This window comes from Aulonocara stuartgranti (genome assembly GCF_965226115.1).
Source record: "Aulonocara stuartgranti genome assembly, chromosome: 23".
Taxonomy (NCBI): Eukaryota; Metazoa; Chordata; class Actinopteri; order Cichliformes; family Cichlidae; genus Aulonocara; species Aulonocara stuartgranti.
Genome location: NC_138958.1, coordinates 34,399,568 through 34,422,144, shown reverse-complemented (window position 1 = coordinate 34,422,144; position 22,577 = coordinate 34,399,568). Strand labels below are relative to the sequence as shown.

Sequence of the window (22,577 nt, the reverse complement as noted above, 5' to 3'; positions counted from 1 at the left end):
CGCATTGGTTCCTGTTAAAAATGTAAAACTGGAGTCCAGTAATCAGTTTCAGGGGCATACATTTAAAAGGGGGCATACCTACAGTTTGATCAGTGAATTGTGAAACGTCACAGCATGTGCTGTTCTACAATAAATAATGAAGCAATAATCAGCTGCCTCTCCAGTGACTCTGTCATCGAGCAGACGACTCAGTTTGTGTCAAACCACAGCTGGTACTTCTTTACTTCTACTTGAAATGAAAGTCCAAGAGGAGTTAGAGTACATCTGACTGAGTCAAGAAGCAGCTGACCATTATCGAGCCTGCTAGGAAAGACGAGCCAGGAGCCATTTGTCATGCTTGCCCATGGGGGGCCGTGCTTGCCCATGGGGGGCCGTGCTTGCCCATGGGGGGCCGTGCTTGCCCATGGGAAGTTGTTGGGGTTCTCTGTGTTGTAGCACCTTGAGGTCACTGTTGTTGTGATTTGGTTATATAACTGAAACTGAATTGAAGTAACTTTCAGAATAAAAGATTGTCAGCTAATAGATCAGCCTGGATGGTGACATTTTGGGGTTTTTTAGAATTCAAAAAGAAAATCAGGGCTGTAAGTGAAGCCTTGTATTTTAGTAGCACTGAATATGTCAATGTTTAGACCAGTGTGATCACACACATCGTTTAAATCAACCGTGCACCCGTGGTTCTTCATCTTTAATGCACATTTAAACGGCGTCAAAATAGTCTCACTAGTATCTCCAGGACCACATTTCACACTTGATGACAAGTGCACACAAGCACTGAGTGACTCACAGGATGATTACTGGACTGTAGCGCTTAGCAGCCATTCTTAAAACATGAGGACAGAGTAGCAGATGGGACTGAGTCAAACTAAACGGCACATGCATAAGAGAGTTGCTGGAGCAAACTGTTCATTGATGGTTTTGGTCTTTTTATGGAACTTGGTCATGATTTATTTTTTTATTTTTTAAAGGTAGAATATCACCAGCGTTTAAAGCTCGTACATATCCAAGGTGGGAATGCTTGAGTTCGTGCTAAACCAACAGTGATACCCAGCACGATTCCTTTTTCAGCGAATAAGCAAATATTTTGAACCCTTCACAGTCGCTTCTTAATAACCATGACTCTGAGGCCTGCTTAAGTGATTAGCTAAACCCCTTCTGCTGCAGCCAGAGCCTTATTTCTTTTCTGTTAGCTGGGCTTGTTCAGAGCACATCTTTGATCAGATCATAGGATGTTTGGTTTCTGGAGGAATCTGCTCAGAGCGCCAAGCCATCAGCAAAGTTTGGACAGAATAAATCAGCGCATCTCATCTGTTTTGACCTCAGCATTGAATGTCTCCATTGTATGAACTCTGCTACACACACACCAACATGGATGAAGATTTGTTTTGCTCTCAGTTAAAAGTCAGAAACCCCAGGACAGCAGTGAAAAGTGGTAACACAATGGTTTTGTTTTCACTGTTCTTGACGAGTAAGAGGGATACAACTTTATTTTTAAATAAACCTTTTTTCTGTGACAAATGGCTCAGACTCTGGTTTTACATTACAGCTATACAGATTATTTACACGAGCAAAGAAGTGTACAGTCAGCAGGCTGAGGAGCGCCTCAAACTCTGTGTCACAGAGTTTAAGAAAACCGAGCTGATATGAAGTTAAATGTGTCTCTCGGTGTTTACGACATGTCCAAGACAGGAAATTAGTGATTACAAGCTGTTTGTATTTTTGTTGTGATCTTTTCTTAATATTATGGCCTTCCAAAATAATTTTCTGTTATCTGCATGTTTTGTTTCTCACACCGATTTTAGGCACACATGTATCTCCACAAGCTCAGGAACAGAATCGATCCCTTACTTGTATTTAAATAAATAAAACCAAACAGCACAGTCACAGATTTTTCATAAAAACTAGTATCACAGCACAGCATGTACATTCAGTTACGGTCACAGCAGCAAGCACAGACTGAGGAAAATGTGGGAGATATGAAAACTAACAAAGAAAAACCCTGATCAAGTTGCACAAACACCTTGAAAATTAAGGCTTTGGGATAGAGAGGAGCTCTATTGTACAAAGTAAGTCCTTCAATACGACGAGGAGGAGGAGGAGGAGGAGGAGGACAGCTAGAAAGTGAAAGCTTCTTTAAATTAAAACCAAAAAGGACTTTGCCTGAAAATGTAGCTGCGACCCTTCTAAATGGCCCAAAACCAAACAGCAGCTTCACATATGAGAGGAAACGCGTTGACTCCTGATAAACAGCGACTCACTTAATGTCCACAATCATCACTGCATTGAATTTCATTAAAATATTTCCCTGTTGGGGCGTCGCCATTGACCCAAAACCGTATGGCAGCCTCTACAGTGTATGTCTGTAGTACTGTGAGCTCTGAGTGCAGGACAGACACTGTTTTCATTTCACCAGCCAGTAGGTAACAAACACATGTGTAAAGGTGGTAACAAGGAGAGCTGCTACAAAGGCCCTAACTGACCCCAGTAACTACTCCCAGTCCTGCTCCTCATTTTCACTGGTGCTGGAGACCTCCTCTTAAACACAGGAAACACGTGAATCCACCGGCTGCTGTCCAAAGTTCAGCACCTCAAACTCACAGAGAGCAGCAACCCGTCAGATCCATTTAGGGTGAATGCAAACAAACAGGGAACAGAAGCTGTTGATCTTCCAGCGTACACGAAACAAAACCCACTTGAGTCTGTGATTAATAGACTAATAATCCAGCTGCTTTTGTGTCAGAGGAGGTGGTTGCACCAACTACGATAACATTAAAGAAGTCTCCAAAGGAAGCACATACAGGAGAATCAGACAGATTATAATTGTTACTTCAATAAATTCATTTTGTAAGTTTATTCTTTCAGCCACGCTCTATTTATGGTTAAGGATAAATATAAAAAGCAGAATACAAATGTAGACTTTGTGTATGTGCTGATTTTAGAATCTTATATAAATCCTTAGAGCTCAATAAAACTGAAAAATCAACAACTAAAGTTCTGTCTACTAATCTACATTAATTACTGACGTCCTTCAGGAAAACACAAAGACTTTAGATGCTCTTTAAAGACTTTTCCATTACTGTCCATGCACTGCAGTCCCAGGGATGCTCCAGGAATGGTGACGCTATTTTCCAGCCAATTGTCAGGGAGTAGTGATTTCATACTTGCAGCTCCAGAGCACGTTAGGTCTGCAGCATTAGTTATCCCAGTAAGAAGTAAACCACCTTCGTAATACAGAAAAGTCAGGTTAACCCTGGAGTTACCTGGATAAACTCAAACCTGAACCAGCTCAACCTCTGATTCTTTTAAAGAACTTCACAGTTTCTAAGATTTGCTCCTCCAGCAGCAGTAACCTCACGTGTCTAAAGGTCTAGTCTGTTTGTAACACGCACATTTGACAAATACTGAGATTCATTGTCCACGTGTACACTGATGTCTGTTTGTGTGTGTTTTTACATACCTGCCCACATTAACGTGCAAAAACACAACTGTGGCCCAAACCAACAGAACTCCTACTTCATGCACAGGTTGGCTCGTCAGAGCGCTGACACGACAATGTTACAAACATAAGAGCAGAGAGCATGCATGAACTGAACCCAGGAGGAAAAATCCAGACAAGTTTGGTTCATGTTCTCTCAGGTTTTCCGATCTTATAATGCTCGACTTTGTGACGTATCTGAAGAATCCATCCAATTACCCCTGACAGTTAAAAACCTGCACACTGCGCTACAATCACCTTCTGATTACATGTTCCTGAAAATCTCTCTGCAGCTTTTGGACCAGCACCTGTTAACAGACAAACTGAAACAGATCACTTGCCTGGCAGAGGTAAGAACTCAGCTCTTGCTGCCCACTCATAAAAACAGCACAGTTTGTGAACAGCTTCTGTCTGGAACTCTTTCATAGTCTTCAGCTCCTAAAACTGCATCAGGGTAAAGAACAAGCTGAGCTTACTGATACCTGTGTACGTGTGGGGCCTTTAGCTTCAGCCATAAATCTGTTTTTGTGTCACTGGTCAGTATGAAAGCTGTATCTGCATTGAGTTCAGTGCCAACAGTGTGGAAGCATTTAGTGTGACGGTCATTTTCTTTGACCTTTACATGCGTCTCATGTGGGGAATTTTGTCTCAGGGTCAGGCTTCAAACACTCAGCTACAGTTGGTGGTCACAAGTTTATGTAGATTTACACAAGTTGGGCTGGTCTCTCGGAGGCATTTCTAAACAACTTCAGACGGCAAGATCATCGGTTCAAAGAATCGTAGTTATTCACGTAGTTATTCAGACGTGTCACCACTTTTCCAAGGTCTGGAAGAAAACCCCAACTCTTACCCTCGGGAAAGAGGAAATTGGTTGAGATGTTAAGGATCACTGAAACAAGAAAGAACCTCCTGGTAAAAAAGTCGACACCTTCAAGCACAAGTGAAATGTGTGACTGCCAACATGGACGAGCCAAATACCTCCTGGAGGAATATTTTATGGTCAGAGAGACACAGATTGAGCTGTTTGGCCACAATGACAAGACGTATGTTTGGAGGAGTAAAGGTGAGGCTTTCAAACCGAAGAACACTGTACCCACCGTCAACCATGGTGGTGGTAACATCATGCTCTCAGGCTGTTTTACTGGGATACACGTGCACTGCACAAAGCGGATAAAATAATAGTGTAAATTCAAATTCTGCGGCTCGAGGTGCAACTTGCACATATTTGATCCTCTGTAGACTTTTGACCCCGCGTGGAGTAAAGAAAATCTGAAATATACTGAAACCTCTGCAGCCTGTTCTTGTTTTTGTTTTTGAATTATTGCACATGTATCCTGAACAATCATTCCACCCTAGTTCAAAATGCCAAATTACCATGACAGACCCATGATGACTGTGTGTAAACTTCTGAGCACAACTGCATATTAGATAACCGTTCTCATGTAATGACCTACATTTTGTAGTCCTTTCTTTTGGTCAGTAGATGGCGAGAGTTAATTGTATAAATGCTTTTCCTGGGAGGCAGCGCAGCCGTTTTGTTTTCCTTCTGTTAGAGTTACAGTGGAAAAGGGTCAGATCCCGACTCTCAGTGCCAAGAAAGATTATTTTTTTGCTCCAGGATTGTAAGCTGGCACTAAAAGGACGTTGCTGCAGCAGTCTGGATAAATATTATAAACGGCTAATCACACGTCACTGAGCCTGTCATGTGTGTGCTTATGTACCTGCTCCTTGTGCCAAATGGACTTTTTATTGATATTTATCTTCTCTCTAGTCATAAAAAGGTAAACACCATTAATACTCCACCGCTACATCAGCTGCATCAATCACTCTGACCTGCTGTGCTGCAAAGCTTTATAGCACAGCTGAGCAAAGGCCTCGTGGAACCATGGGAAAAAACAAGCTGCTCTGTCGTGACGGGGTGATGACATGTAACTGAGGTATTGAACATCCGTAACACTGCAGTCTGAGCTGTGTACAACTTTTGAAAAATTACATTAACCCCCTCCCCCACAGTCTTATCTCTGTTACCTTCTTTAAATATGGATGAAATAAACATGAAAAAGCAGACTGTGCCTTTGACTTCTGAAAAACAGGTGAACATTTCATATGTACATTAAACTGTAAAACATTAAAAATATGCCACTGACGCCATCTTCCACTCCAGCTCTGAATGGGAGAACTGCACAGACAGCGACGCCTTCGCTGGCACCGCGAGGACTGATTGTGATTGTCTGTGGAGGGCCTCTACAGTCCCCATCCTGCCAGTCACTCCCAAACCCGCCCTCTGTGATCCGTCACTCAAAGCGCTCGTAGTTCCTGGTTTGTCGGACGCGGGGGACCATGTCCAGGAGCAGTCTGCGGCACAGAAAAAAAACAGGCAAAGAGATCAACCTCTGATCCACCTAATGATACATCTGAGCATCTCGGCTCAATATTGCACTTAAACATTAAGGTCGCTTTGGGGGATTTGAAAATGGAGATGACAGCAACCTTCAGACCCCTACCAGCTGTTAGAATACAAATTTTCTAGCCTCGAGATTTCAACCTTTAAAGGTGTCACTATTTTATTTTTTCATCATTCCCGTGTACAAAATATAACTTGCAATGCTTTTATATGAATCCAGTGACAAAACTGCACACACTGAAATTGGTTTTCCACACAGAACTAACACAGTGTAATTACACCAAATCACTTTGTAAGCTTTGGTTTTATGAATACTGACTCCAGATGGAGGTATTCTGACTTCATTGTGCTTTTATTATCTTAAAACACCACAGAGTATTTATTCGGGTAGTTAGTTTATACCATTTCCTCACTAAATGTCCAAACCAATGCTCTGCAAGCTGCTTTGCAACCCACCTCCACCCCAGCTCCTCTATTCATTCTGTGGATATGTTCTGCTGCAATATCAACAATTATCTCATGACACCAAATAAAAGGTACGCCATTTTTTTTACCAAGTACTAGCCACTTACCTAACTCCATAGGCGAGGATGATCAGACCTATCAGGACACCTATTGTTCCATCCAGGTACCACACCTTGGGCTCGTTCTTGTAGACTTCAGCACTGATCAGGATGGAGAAGCCCATGATCCCCCCCAGCAGTGAGTTGAATCCTGGAAAGAGACGACAAATGTCAGTCAAAGTCGGCTTTGAGGGTTCAGAGGTCAGCTCTCAGAAACCTGCTAGTGTCACTGTGATATTCACTGTTTTCACCAAGAATCCAGTAGTGTGGCAGATGTTTAAGCTGGCTCCATGCACCTGTAATCTCATCAACTATGAGGCAACTTTAGGAAACCAATTGGAGCTGACAGACATGTCAGAGTGACAAACCCATGATTTTTACGATTGTGATGGCATCACTACGGAAAGCTGAGAAAGTTTACAAGTTCTAAAAAGCTATGATCTCTCTGCACGTGCACACCTACCATCAGTGAGGAGAGCTCGGCTTGTCAGTACTTTGCCGAGCATGAACTTGATTACAGCCAATATGATGCACATCAAACCGCTGACAATGGACACGCTGAACAGGAAATCGTCCTGTGAGAAACAAAAACAACAGACCAAGAGTGGGATTCAATCTCCTTGTTAAAAGTGCAGCATTGGTTCAAAACACTTCAAGACTTGTTTTAGACAGTGATTACTATCAGCTCACAACAGGAAATTTTACCAAACAGCAACTTGTACAGGGTTGAATGTTTTTAGATAAAGTTAGCTGCTAGCATTGCTAGCATTAGCTGATTACTTAGGAGTCCACCATCTGGTCTTCCTAGAGCACATTCTAGGTCAATAAAAATAACAAATAAAAACTACCCACCCACCCACACAGGAGCAACAGGCAAAAGTCTAGCATTGATACTTTATAATGTAAAGGTCACAAAACCAATGGCTATGTCCATCCTTTATATACAGTCTATGGCCTTGACTGCTGAGGTTTCTTTTACTACTCAGTGAGTCAGCTCATGCAGGGTAATATCTGTATTTATAGACACAACCAGTACTTCACTGTGTACCAAACCCTATCTATCAGACTCTTCGTTCAAATTCAAAGACAAGGTCTTTTCAATACACCTACAATCACAAGGCAGCACACAGCTCGGGACTGTAGCTGTCTTTTAGCAAACTTAACCTTCCAATCCCTACAGGTTATTCAGAAAAGCAACATTTTAGCACAACGTCACATTTACCAAGCTCACCAACACTGTGAGTCTAATAACAACTACATCAGTAACAAGTTTTTTCACACTGAACTGATGAATCCAGCTGCTCTGCCTCCTTGTCAAAACAGCACAGACACTATCTCTGACAACCCTGACACCCCCACAATCATCACCACCTCCCCTCAGTATCGTTTACCTCCAGTAATGGTCCAACAATATTCTCCACTGCTCCCCGTAGCTCTTATGTAATTGCTCTTCCTGATAAGTCTTTTTTTTATTAGTGTTGGGCCACAGATTCGCTTCCTGCGCTTTATCCGTTTGGTTTTCAACAATTTAAACATGACTTTGTTGTTACATGTTTAAATTGTTAGCTTCTGTGAAGCACTTTGTGATTTTTATCTTGAAAGGTGCTATATAAATAAAATTTTACTTACTTTTACTTACTTACATCTGTTTTGAGGGCCACATCACTAAATGCCTGAGATGTAAATGCACAGAGGACGGCTGGAGGAGGAGAGATGGATTAGAGAAGAGAAAGCGAGCTGCAGAGCACTCAGAGCCTCTGCAGCAACATTAATATTGTACTATGGCCTCGGAGCCATGAAAAGCTACTTTGGCAAGCTCGCGCACATCAAAGAGGAGATGGAAAGAAAACCTCAGCGTGCTGCATAGACCTGAGTCAATGCTGTGACTCAGGTTTGAAACTAAAATTTTAATTGTTTATCTACAAAGCATTGACCATTCTTCAGCAACAGGAAACGTATTCAAACCAGACATAGCTCATTTTGGTTCATTAGACATCCTCATAAGGTGAGTTACTTTTAAAAGAAATGCTTCTTAATGTGAACTTTTAACAACAATTCTTAAAGTCTTTCAAAGCAAAAAATAAGCCTGGCTGCAGGCTGTAAAAAAACAAACAAAAAAGGCGCTACACACAGGCTGTAAGTAAACGATGGACATAGCCACTGTGCCTACAGCCAATTGTTAGCAAAGTCCTGTTGTGAAGCTTTGAACCGAGTGTTTTAACCATCGCCGTCCAGGTGCTTTGAAACGGTGTGGTGGGTGAGGTGCAGACATGACTGCGAAACCTTGTCAGTCACAAGGTAAGCCCACCCTAAAGCAGTGTTAAATTAACTGACCAATTATTTTTTTCTCTCAACAACCTTTTTTTTCTGACAAAAACGAGACGATAATTTAGTAAAAAACAAACAAAACAAAACTAACCCACAAGGACAAAAACTACAAACTATTAAACGTATCCATATTTTTGTCAGTGAATAAAAACTAGATAAAAACGTTCTGGAGAGACGAGATCAGAACTTAGTTGTGTAGAAAGGCGGGAAGAGTTTGGAAGTGATCCAATCACAAGTAATCTTGTGCAGCAAGGTCAGATGTGCACACTTGAACTGCCTCCAGGATACAGTACAACTAGCTCCCGTGCTCCCTTTATCTCATGAAAATTCGACAAAATGTCAAAGTTTGGGAGGAAAAGAGGAGCAAACGACACATGGATACATTTCACATTTGACGTCAAGGAAGAGACACTTCTGACCCTAACCGATGCCCACCCCTCCCTGAGCCTGGTTCTGGTGGAGGTTTCTTCCTGTTAAAAGGGAGTTTTTCCTTCCCACTGTTGCCAAAGTGCTTGCTCACAGGGGTCATATGATTGTTTTTCTCTATGTATTATTGTAGGGTCTACCTTACAATATAAAGTATAAATAAAATTGAATTGAATTAAAAACCAATTCAATTGGTTTTATATTGTAGTCAGCTACAATATAAAATGTAGCTGATTACATTTTATGTTTTAGTCAACTAAAACTAGACTAGACAAGTCTAGGACTTTTGACTAAAATCAGAAGCTACTTCCATCTTTTATATAGTCTATGACAGTGCATTATATCTATCACTGCAATAAAAAACACACATTTAGGTATAGATGTAGCTAGGGTCAAGAGCTGAGAAGAGTGAATGTACTAACAGAGGCACACACTGTCGATCATTTATTTGGTTATTTTGGAAAGTTTTGTTTCCAGTCAGCTGAAATGAAGGATTGCATGCTGCGACTCACTCTGTTATCACAGGGAATCCCCCAGTGACCTTATAATCAATTTTCCCATGACTGTTGCAGGCTGGCATTTTGACCAATGGCAGAGGGAACCACACACACACACACACACACACACACACACACACACACAGAGAGAGAGAGAGAAAAGCCTCTGCCCATAATATGAATGCAGCAGTTGACATTTGCGTGTAACTACTATAGATCTCTGTGCAGAATCTGCCAGCCTGCACCTCTGAGGCTCAATGTCAGCATGTAGCTTGTCATAAAACTACAACTAAATTTGTGTGTGGATTAAAACAAACACGATAGAAAGTGTTAATATTCAGCTGATGAACAATTAGATTTTTATTGGGTGCCAAATCTGACTGCACTGGTTGCTTTTGCTTTTAACTTCGTAACTAAGGCAGTTTGTCTTTGTGCTGTATTTAAACGTCATTCTGTGGCCTTGCAAAGGATTACATAAACCTCAAGAATGTAAGACTCTCTCAGCTGTCAGAGGTCAGAACTAATTTGCAATATGAAAAGCCCTGCTGGGAGTTAAAAGGTTTTCACAGAATCTGTGTCATGCAGAGAACGGTTTGTTTTTGGATGCTAACTGACATTAATTGGGCACAAAGGACCTGCAGAACAGGAACAGTCAGGTGTCAAACCAAACATCCTCCTCCACACACCTCACACCTCCCACTCTGTCCAACCCTGGCGTACCTGAGCAGCTGCTTTCCTTATTAACATTTTCTAGAGAGGAAGGAAGTGAAAATAAATCTTATTTTTTCAACACTGGCACAAGGTGGGAGGCTGCGAGGCACAAACTTTAGATCTCCAACTGTGATGCACCAGAAGTCAGTCTGGTAGAAACCAAGTGTGCGACAGCAGAGGAGCGGGTCGACTCAGAAAAACACAATCTGTCTGTCTCGGCACTCTCACATTCTGCCTTTGTTTCCACTTTAGTGCTCGCGACAGGCCATTCTCTCCCTCGCCGCAGCCACACATGAATAGAAGGAAAACACAGTTAGGTCAATAAAGCTGTAAAGGGCTTCAAAAACAAATTGGATTTTGAGACTGAGTCAGTTGTGGAGATTATCTGAAAATCTTTCTTTTGCTCAGCAGCTGATCCAACAATGTGATTCGTCTCATTGAAAAGCATCCAGCTCGGTTAGCTTCACATGTGGAACAACAATGTGAGGAGCACACAGAGGAGTTAGTGAGTAAGTAAGCTGGTAAAGATGTCACCATGACAGGCAACCTGCATTTATGTTAACATCATATACACGCGTATACGCTCATTGACCACTATTATTAGGTACACGTGCTATATAACAAATACTGTGGTCATAAAGTTATGGATATGATCAGCAACAGCACTATGCTCAGCTGGTACTAAGAGGCCGAATGTATGCCAAGAAAATCCCCCACAACTCTACACCACCACCAGAAGTCTGAACCATTAATAAAACTCCCATTCAAATGTTGCAGTAGAAATCAAGACACATCAGCTCAGGCAACATTTGGGTCCTACGGTCTGAACTTTAGCCTCAGTTTCCTGTTCTTAGCTGACAGGAGCGGCATGCGGCTCGTCTGCTGCTCGTCCATCTGCTTCAACGTTCCATGTGCTGTGCATTCAGAGATGCTCTTCTTCATACCTTGGTTGTAACAAGAGCTTGCTTTTTCTTCTTTTTTTAGTTACTGTTGCCTTCCTGGCAGCTTAAAGCAGTCTGTCAGCGAGGCCTTTTCACCCAGAGAGCTGCTGCTCACTGGATATTTTCTCTTTTTCGCACTATTGTCTTTAAACCTTCGCGTGGCTGCGCGGGAAAATCCGAGTAGATCTATCTGGCTCCAACAGCCACCCCACTTTCAAAGTCAACTAAATCACCTTTCATCCCCATTCTCATGCTTAGTTTGATCTTCAGCAGGTCATCTTAACCATGACTACATGTCTAAATGCACTGAGTTGCTGCCAATGTATTATCTAAATAGATATGTGTTAATGAGCACATCAACAAGTGTACCTAATGAAGTGGCTACACAGTGGCTACGGTACATAACAGCATTACACATTTTATTAATTCAGAATTTAAGAGGACGGATTAAACTCGTGTCCATAAGTTTATTCTTAATCTCTTCTACTTTTAATATTTCTTATTTATCTCATACCAGCCACGAGTTACTGCTGCGTCTGAGATCCACCACAGACAAAGCTGAATGAACATGACTTAGGCAGGAAAAATAATAAACAGCAGCTGATGGATGATACTGACTGGCAACTAGGTGAAAACGCTATTTGCAGAAGTGTGAAAGCTTGTGAGTCTTCACACGTGAGGTTTGTGAGCGTCACTATTACACTTGGTTTACTCACACTCTCTCTCTCTCTCTCACACACACACACACACACACACACTTACAGACAGTAATAACAGGGGGGAAAAAAATCTAATTCTGATTCTGAAATATTTTTGTGAGAATAAAGTAAAGTGACTACCAAAAGTGCACATTTAGAGTCACATTAGTCTTGAATATTTTAACCATAAAAATGATCTCACTTCAGATGCACACAGTGTGGACTGCAGTGAAATATACTTTTTTAACATTCACTATCACCTACCTACATAAATTATTTCATGTTTGCCAAAATACACAAAACTACGTCAGCAGCATTGCACGATTCCTACATTAGAATCTGTCATCACAACATTCGTGTGTAAAAGGTGCTGAAAGGACATAAAAGAGAAAACACACGCATCTCCTCCTCCTTTCTTTAGAACAGGTATTTGTTACATTGTTACCTTGCAATTGCACAGGTGATATAGAGTAACAGGAAAGTAATACATTAATAAAGGTAAGTCTATTTTTAACCTGATCATTGGAAATAAAAGACAATCATAAATCAGAGCTGTAGGCTTGGCAACACACGGTGTCCGACTGCATCGTCTACATGACCACACAGCATCTACTGCAACACTGAAGCAAAGAAAATATTTAAAACCAAACGATCTTAATACATTTTTGAGTCCCTAACATTTCATCTTCAATAGCATCTCTGTGTTCATAACACCCTCCTCTTTGTGTCTTGGTCTCATCATCCTGAGCTACCAACCAAAGATGAAAGTATGCCGTCCAATCAGATCCACTACTCAAAGATGGAGTCAGAGTCAGCCATGCTACACACGGCTTCATGCAATTAAACATCCTGCATGTTGTTTGTAAAGATATTATTAGATATGGGAGCAAAGTCAGCTGGCCTTTTCTTAGCTTCTAAATGAAATCCCCGTCTCTGGCTCGCTGTCTGTATTACACCAGGGACAGCAGAGCCCTGGTCCTGGCCAGACACAGGAGCGGTTACTATCTGCCAAAGCTTTAAAAATAACTGCAAATTCCACAGAAAAATCTGATTACACACTAAACCTTTGGCAGCCTGAGTTCAGGGAGATGAACGTGGCTGTGGGTTATACAGCTGCCATGGTGTGCAGTATGTTAGTATGTTTAGGGGGTTTCCCCTGAATGTTAAATGGAGAACATTATGCATCCCATATGGAAGCCGCTTAATCCAAAGCTCTCGTCCATCTTCTGTCTGAATCCAGTTTTGACCCCTGCATCTCAGCCAGAGCCATTTCCTGCCTGCCATGTAGGAAAATCAGCATGTGGTAGTAAACTAATCTACTATTATCCTGTCTCATCCGCTGCTTTTTGTGCAATAAGTGTAACAATTAAAGCATGGTGCTCTGCAGAATTGGTCTCTTTTCATAGTCCGATTATAATCCTCACAAATCTGTCTAAAAGCAAACACAGAACAGTGTGATGGATGAATTCTTACCACTTCTGGTAGCAGTTTGGTGGCCAGATCGTGGATGGCTTTACCCATAATGCATAAGGAGGACAGGATGAAAACCACACCCAGGATAACACAAGCTCTGCAGAGGAAAGGAAAGAAGACACAGGCGATCAGTAACCAACAAACAGAGTGTTTTTAGTTTCTTCATTCTTTCTTTCTGAGCAGATCCTGATGCGACGGCCAACCCAAACAATAAAAGTGGTGCTGCATGGCTGCAGGGCTCGAGCCACGATTTCACAAACAATGAGGTATTAAATTCAAATTTCTCCAGGAGACCTCCAATCGATCATCATCATCATCATCATCATCATCGTTTATTTGTATAGCACTTTAAGAACACACCCGGCAGACCAAAGTGCTGAACAACACAGATCAAAACAACTACCAAATTAAAAATACCATAAAATCGATGACTCGCTTATAATTTTGACTTGCCAAAAAACCCAGAATCTAACATCTCATCTAAAGAGCTGTAGTCTGAGGACTTTGTGTGTAGTTTGCGTGTTGTTCCTGGGTGCATGTGGGCTCTCCTCTACAGTCAAAGACAGGCAGGGCTCTCTGGGTTGGCCTTGCCTCTAACTCCGTAACAGCTCAGGATTCAGTATGCCTGCAACCCTGAACTGGATAAGTGGGAAATAATGGCTGGACTGATCTCATCTAAAGACATTTTTAGCTGGAGTTTCTGTATATCAGATGGAGAAAAGTGATTTTGCAATTTTACACGGTTCATCCATTCAAGCTTCTCCTCCTCCCTGACTTTGCATGCATTCCAAGTATGAAAACGGTATCCCTGATTAGAGCCATACTACCAAATACTGGTCCTGACTAAAACTAAAGTCCAAGTATAAGTAGTAGATGTTTTTCTGAACATGGAAGCATCAACTTCTATGATAACTGTAGAGTGTTAGATAAAGCTACAGCTTCCTGCTACCCTAAACGATCCTCAATGACAGACAACATTTATTCAGAGTGATCCGGAGGATTCATTTGGAAGCACCAGATGTCCTTTAAGCACCTTTACCCAATTAACAAAGTCTAGAGGGACACAAAAACCAATCGGAGCATATGTCCTGGTCATGGATGAATACCCAAGTGTATGTGTTCAAATCTGACGGCTGCTCTTGAGCCACACTTAGCATCCTGGGTTTTGACCGGATGAGGTAACCAAGGCAACCCAACATCACTCCGGGAAGTCCACAGCAGGGTGCACGAACACACGTAGACACACACAATGGAGCGCCGTATCCACCACTACAGCCCTCTATCGCTTCCTGTGGTTGGAAAATGACATCATCGCTCCGAGCTGGTGTTTACTCCACAGCAGAACAACCGAACAGCAAAAAGACCAGCAAAGTGTTCGGCTGCATGCAGCTTCTGTTTTAATGCACAGACGTGGATCACTTATTAATATCAACACGCTCACAACAACAGCATCTCTAACCTTGGTGATTTCAATGGAGGTATTTGTGTTTTCACGTGGAAAACAAAAGTCCCCAATTTGTCTTACTTTGACACCTAAAGCTTGTTACCTTGGCAACCACTCGGTACTTGGGCATTGCTGTTCAACCGCACCTTCTCTATCATTCCCAGACAGATCAAAAAACTAAGAAAAAGAACACAGAGGCTCTCGTTGTGCATCAGTAGCCCTCTCACTCAGTCTGCTCAAAGCCGCTGGCTATCTAACAAACAAACACTGCAGCAGGAGGAAGACGCCAGGCTACAGTTAAGGTGTAAATACATGGATCCATATTTTATGCATCTGTACAAGTACTATAGTGGCAAGCAAGTCACAGGTTTAATTCCAGCCAGAGCCACAAATCCCTGTTGGGGTTGTGTCAAGAAGGCCAATCAGTGTACAAAACTCCCAAATCAAACACGCTGTGGTGGCTATGTATAAGACAGCAACAGAAAATAGCTTTATATTTAGATTTTGTTGCTCTCGGATGATTCTCATTTTACTGTTTCAGAGTATGTCTGCAGAAACATGTCTGTGTGTGTGTGTGTGTGTGTGGGTGGGTGTGTTTGTGTATAGCTGTCATAGACTGTGTGAGTGTGCGTGTGATCAAGAGGAAGCTGTCTTCTCAGCGAAGCCAATTACTGGCTGAGCAGCTCCTCAACTTTGTCCAGATTCTCCATTTAGCAGTGCTGAAATGACACAATGAAGACCGCTTTCAAGTGGATTTGTGTAGATGTTTTCACATGATGGTTTAGCAAGCTGTCAAATATTTATATTAAAAATACAGTTGGAATTAATCAGACAGGTCTTTAGTCGCACACTTCCTGTTACTCTGATCATTTTATGTTGTCTGTCTGGTAAATTTAGCAGTTCTTTCTGATAAACTCACAAAACCCTCAACCATAAAATTTTTAAATTTTATCTGCAAACAACTTTGGTGAAAATTGAAAATTGTGTGTTGGTGTTTAGCAAACTGTACAGCTTTTTTGGCAGAGAGTCGTCGAGGCGAACAATGTCGCTAGCTAGGAGCTAGTTAGCTTAGCATAAAGGGTACAAATGGACATAGCTAACATAGCTCTTTAAGTTAAAAGTGTATCTAAGAGCTGAAACTCACTCATTACCGCAACATATTTTCATTAACTAATATGCACACACACAAGCAGTTTGTATGGATAGCAAAAACAGCTGTTAGTTAAAGAGCAACACAAAGACAGCTTGGTTGGCTATGATACGCTCAGACTCTGGGGATTAAGGAAGACGCCATTTTTGTTTCCATTTATCATGTAAATGGATGCACACGGGACAAAGCAGAGCTAAGAGACTATTGGAGAACACTTAGATTCATGTCCTAATTTCTTTTCAATTCGCAACACATTTATATCTCCTCCTATGAAGTATTTTTATTTAAATATTTAAATAGATCTTTAAAAAGATGGGTGTGGTCTGAGAACTCACTGACACTACAACTAGAATATATAATTATTAAAGTATAACAATTTTATTATTTATCATTTTATTAGCTTCCTCATGGCTTTCATGTTAAAGCAGATGCTTTGCTGTTGAATCTTTTTCCATGCACTTCAGTGTCTGGTCTCCAGAGGATATGAGCTCATCTGTCGTCTCTAAGGCAATTAGCAACTCCTGTGAGACCGTGACACAACTCCACTGTTAAGTGTGAGTCTGTGTGTACGCGGGGAGTGAAAGTTTCACTTAATCGCCAGTACGGACAAACCTAAAGATTTTACTTGCTTTGCTTTGCTTGCAACCCATCCTATGCTGGATGAACTGGTGCAACACCGTTCAACTATTTCAGAGCAGAAGTAAAGTGATGACTGGCTCGTCTCTCTCTTTCAGTCTCCTGCTGGCTGCCAGCACTCTGACCATTCAACAGGCTCTGAAAGGGCAGCCTCCTCTCACACACACTCTATTCTCAGCCAGGTAGAGATAAGATGTGAGGCGCTTGTCTGTGATCGGTCCCACTGGGCTGAGCTTGACGGAGCTGAAGAGGCATGTTGTCTGACACACTTCTCTGCTGGACAGAGCAGACCACACAATCTCTCCCCTCGCTCACACAGGCCATTGTAGACACACTGAAATAAATTTCATCACATTGCTGGACTTCTTTTGTCTTATTGGTCGTATATATGAGACCATACCGAGGCTTCTGCAGTGTAGCTACACCTATGGTAGGGTGACCATATTTTTGATTTCCAAAAAAGAGGACACTTGGCCCAGTCATGAAGAACTTGCTTAAAGAAACATATTTAACATATTTAAACGATGCCTTCTCTGTGCGGTTAATGAATGGTGAAACAAAAATGTCATATAGGCTTTTACAAGTCAACAAGTGCAAACAAATAACTTAAAAGCCTCTGGAATTAAATAATGGTACAGAAATAAGGCCTCATCTGCATAAGAAAAATTACCAGTACTGGGTCGGTACGAGGGAAATTTCTTTTGCAGTTCATCTGAAAAGATGCACTTGCGCTTTGGGATCTTTCAAACATCATTAGGTGTGTTGCTGCGCGCTCTGTCCCGTCTGTGAGCGCAGAACAACAACTCACAAAGCAGCAGTTCAGGGATGACGTCACACACATGGGTCCTCTGTCGGAAAACCTGGACATTTTTATCAATCTCGAAAATCACCCCGGACGTCCCGAACGAAATGTGAAAAGTGGACATGTCCGGGGAAAAGAGGACGGTTGGTCACCCTAACCTATAGTATCAATTTGAAAACCGTAGGTGGGTTCCTTGGAGCTATCGCATTCACAGGACCTCTGAGTCAAACTTGAGTGTGACAATACTTCATCAGCCTTTTGATGCCTGAGGGGTAAAGAAAACTATATATAGAAGCAAAGCTGTCAAAGCTGTATTTGGGTTTGAACTTTAATTTTAAGTATACATGAATTCATGTTGTTGCTGTTTATGGGCTGGAAGTACCCGAGCTAAGTATATAAAAATAAGATTAATCATATCTGGTCAAAACAACTTTACTTGTGCAGCCAATCTGATATTTATGCAGTGCAGCACTTTACAGTGAATTGCTGGTTATTGCATCAACAGTTGTTCAGACTGAGTATATGACAATGTTTCTGCTAAGACCTTCTGACTGCTTCAGACCATTCGCTACAAATAAATTTGGTGGTGAAGGAAAAATGTACGAGGAGCAGCCTGGCAGATGATTCCTCGATCACAAACAAATGTTAGCGTTGCTAAGGAGACTGATAAAGCACATGTCAGTAATAAAAACTACTAAAAACTTAATTGATCTAATTTCCTCCAGCAAAAAAAGCATTAAAATCTCAGGCTGGGGAAAGTTTTCTGCCTGGGATATGTATGCTTTCTTTGATGGAGGAAGTTTTCATTTTAAATCAAAGTACCGTGTATGCCACAGACAGTACAAACGATTGATGTCGCTACCGTGATGCCGTCCGTTTGCTCTCTGAAGTTCTGTTTTGATTGTGTTTGGTGATGCGAGGGGGCAGAGACCTAATGCCTTTTTGCAGCAACACCTGTAGCCATATGGTGGCTAAGACACACTGGCTTCATTTTTCTGACCCAGAAGCTACGTCCATGTTTTATACCGTCTGTGGCTTATGCAGAGCATTATAAATAAAGGGGATTTTAGCCCGGGTCAGAGTGGATCGGGGTGAAAGGTGATCATACTTACATGTACTCGCGGTGCGCCGAGTGGACAGCTGCGGCGTTGCTGTATCGCCACAATACAATCACAGATGACAACACATCCAGCGTGGCATCAAACTGCAAAGTGTAAACATTGGTAATTGGGAATTCTATCACTACAATTTCTACTTTTAATGAAGTAGAGTGTTTACTCTGGACTTACGGCAAATCCAAAAGCTGAAGCACTGTGGCGCATCATAGAAACAGCTAAAGAGAAAAGAGAAAAACTTTTACTGCACTGTTCACGTTCATCTTCACATCAGAAATAATCATTTGAGTGCCTGTAGCTGCTGTAAGCACAGAGTCAGTCTGTGATCGTTTCATTTAAAGTAAACAGAGATATCTGATTTTTGCTCCAGTCTATTTATTATTATTATAATCATTTCTAGTTTCTGCAGAGAACCTGCTGGATTGAAAAACAAGCACCGTTTTTGACTGGTTAATTTAACATCTGCCTTTTTATTTGGATTAACTAAGCTGTAGAAATGGTCAAAACAAACACTAAACAGCACAGTTATATGCATCCACACACACCTGCAACGGGAGTGAATGAGGAGAGAAGGAAGAAGAGACAAAGGAGAGAAAGATGCACAGAGATAGACAGGAGGATTCCTCTCCTCCCACGTTTATTTTTAGCAAGACTCACAGGGGGCTAGCAGCTCGCCTCAGCCCTGCATGCAGAAACACAGCGCTGTGTGGTATCACTTTCTCTCTTTTCCCCTTTAGCAACACATTCTAGTTGCTGCAAAAACAGCAAAAATCTTTTCTTTCTCCTATCCCTTTTTGCAGTCTAAGCTCCCTTTATTTTCCCCTCCAGCCTCCCAAGCTCCCCTCTCATCCATCTTCACTTTTCCTCTTATTGTTTCATCTACATTCGGTTGTTCTCTCTAGGCTGAAGGCACAATCACCCGCTCGCTTGCAACAGCTCAGACTGAAACGGGAACAGAAACAGATGCTGCATCCACATTCTCCTGCACGCAGTTAAGCAAACATCGCCAACCCTTGAATACAAATGATTGGAAGGGATACTGTTCTGACAGAGATGCAGAGTATCAGCAGCAGACCTGTTGTCATTCCTTCTTGGTGTGTAACTTTATGCTCACCAAAAAATACTGAACATGGCTCACACATTAAAAGTATGGCCTCCAAACTGCATTATAACTAATGCAGTTTGGCATGTATTTACTGATGATGCCCTCAGTTGAAGCAAATGCTCCCTGACAGGTTATAACCTTACATATGCTCGCCACACTCCCATTTTATGGATTTACTATAAATGACCAGAGCACTTTACAAAAGCAAGCACATCAAAATGATTAAATGCATCTTAGTAATCAAATTAAAATAAATTTAAGCAGTAATAAAAATATAGAAAAAAGAAATCTGCAATCTCCTTTGCAACCCACCTGCACCCCAGGTCCTCCTTTCATGCTTTCATATCTGTTGCTCACTAGAACTTGGCCTTCCTCACAAATATAAATTAATGCAGATGGAAATATCAATTTTCTTTGGAGTCAAATGGTCCAGACTGAAATTTTAAGCTCCATATTTCCTGCAATAATTGAAGATTTGACGCTTTTAGTTGCTCTTTTTGAGTTTTATTTCACTTAAAGCAGCTGTTTTTACACAAAGGACACTTAAAGGTTGTCTCTCAGTGGCTCCCATTATTTCACCTCTCTATACTTTAATCATTTCATTAGGATGAAAATAAAAAAATAAAGTGTAGCTTTAATTTTGGAAAGCCACATCCAAGCTAGCGGATTTCAGTACAAGCCTCTTTGCAACCCACATCGACGCCGTTTCCTCCATTAATTCTACTTCTAACTTAATCATTGTTAAATCGATGTCTGCTGTGTTCTATGCTGGCTTTGCAAAGCAGGTCCAGAACAGAACCATACCACCAAAAACAAACACAGTCTCTGACTCAGCTAATACAGCATTCGCATGTTTTTAAAACATCCAGGGTGGGGAGATATATTTAAAGTCAGAGCTTGTGGGCCTCATCTCTCCATGTGTCAACAATACACGATCTAGCAAACAGAACCTGGCAGCTGTTGAAAGCTGCTTAAGGTAAATAAAAAGGGAGGGGCACCGAGTATCAGTCATCGGCCAGAATTGACATAACGAGGCAAAAGTAGGTGGTAAACACTCCTTACACGTAAATGACTTGTAGTGACAGAGGTGAGCATGTATGTGAGAGTACAAAAAGATAGAAACAAAGGCAAGGATTACACAGAAGTGCCTTAGTTTAGCTGTCAAATGCATTCCTGCACACTCAAGCTTGATCCAAAACCATTTGCTGCAACATCAAGGGAGCAGATTTGTATCTAGGACTACGAAACAGAGCTGACAGCATCTATTTTTCAAGTTAAATTCTCCAGATAGCTGAAAAGACTTCACGTTCCTTCATCGTGCAGCCTCCTCTCATTCTACCATGTCAGTTTAAAGATTTCTTTTGTGATAATGACCCCACACATCTGACTGTAATATATATCGTCTGCTCCTCTTCCCTTCTCCTCTCTGTCCTCCCTTCCTCTCTTTCTGGCACCTTCATTAGCCGCAGAGAGAACAAGTTGTGTATAAATGAATCTGCTGCGGTTCTGCGGTCGTCAAAGCCGAGCCCAGCGATGACTAATTGGCTCCCAAGAAAGCTGGGTGGGTGTCAGCCGGGACGGACCTGCAAGCACGTCAGGCTATCACACACATACACACACATGTACGCACAGTGCTACTCTACTCTCCCTCTTCCTTACTTCTTGTCACATCTAACAAGACGAGCAGGGGAAGAAAGGATAAAACGCTATCCGAGCTCTTTATGCATATCAATGAAACGCTTCACTGTCAAGTTGTTTTTTCTAGTTGGTGCAGTGATGGCGCTCGTCTGATTGTCCCGTGTGTACCAATGCATAGGCCTTGTCATTAAAGCAGCAGCAAGTGGCTCAGTTACAAGTTTCTTCTTGATAATAAAACATGAGCTGGAGATCTAAAAGCAAACCCTGACAAACATGCAGTTCACTTTCAAATAAACTCTCACTTTTGTATTTTATATAATGCGCTAAATCACATCAAAAGAAAGAATTTGCACCGCTGTCATCTGTTACTTCACACTTCATTGGACTTTTTTATTTTGTGTTAGCCGGTTGTGAGCAGTTCTCTTTATGTTAATATTCATCTTCAGTAATGATTTTCAATCCCTGGAGTCCTCATACACACAGTCTCCTCCCAGCAGCTGATGTTGACACGTGTCCACTCGTTGAACTCATGCAGGCTCTAATCTGATGTTCTATTGACTTCTGGCTCTAGCAAATTGAGGGAACTCTTCAGCCAATCCTCACAACACCAGTTCAACCAAACCAATTGATATTTTTTGCCACTGTGAATTTGTAACTACAGCCAGGTGCCAAACTGCTATGAACCCAGTCTAACGTTAACCTTTCCTTCACTCAGTGTAGTAAAGCTTTTAAGCTGAGAACTGTCCCGTGACATTTTCCCCACTGAGATGTTCTTTTCTGTAAACTAAAAAGCCGCACCTGCCTGCCTACAATAAAGGTCACACGCACTTGGTCTTTTCCATGTTTGAGTAATGCTAATGTTTTACAGCATCTATGTTACCCAGAGACTGTTTCATTCTGTCATCATGTAGAGCTCACAGAGAACAGCAGCAGGTGGTGAGGAGTGGACTGACTCCTCGCAGAGCTCTGATAAGTCTGTGAAACACTGTTGGACCTCAGGGTTTGAATCCTAATGAAGCCCTTCGCACTGACGTACAACTACTGTTCTTTTGGGTCTTTTTTAACCTCTTAATGTTTGTAATAATCCGAACTTTCAGACAGAATTTAGTTAAATCTCTTAACCAACTAAACTGTGACTTTGTCTAACCTAATACTAATAATTTAAAGAACCACT

At 41.7% G+C, this 22,577-nt stretch overlaps 1 protein-coding gene across 1 annotated transcript in view; it reads right to left on the bottom strand.

Moving 5' to 3' along the window:
* Positions 1-1,441: 1,441 nt before the first annotated feature.
* LOC309701074 (transmembrane protein 163a) overlaps positions 1,442-22,577 on the bottom strand; it is a 33,335-nt gene continuing 12,199 nt past the window's right edge. The window contains exons 3-8 of the mRNA XM_082525065.1: positions 18,835-18,878; positions 18,658-18,749; positions 13,514-13,610; positions 6,903-7,014; positions 6,449-6,590; positions 1,442-5,827 (exon numbers count right to left, since the gene is read on the bottom strand). Coding sequence (XP_082381191.1) covers positions 5,767-5,827; positions 6,449-6,590; positions 6,903-7,014; positions 13,514-13,610; positions 18,658-18,749; positions 18,835-18,878 — 548 coding nt within the window. The 3' untranslated portion in view covers positions 1,442-5,766. The remainder of the gene's footprint in view (positions 5,828-6,448; positions 6,591-6,902; positions 7,015-13,513; positions 13,611-18,657; positions 18,750-18,834; positions 18,879-22,577) is intronic.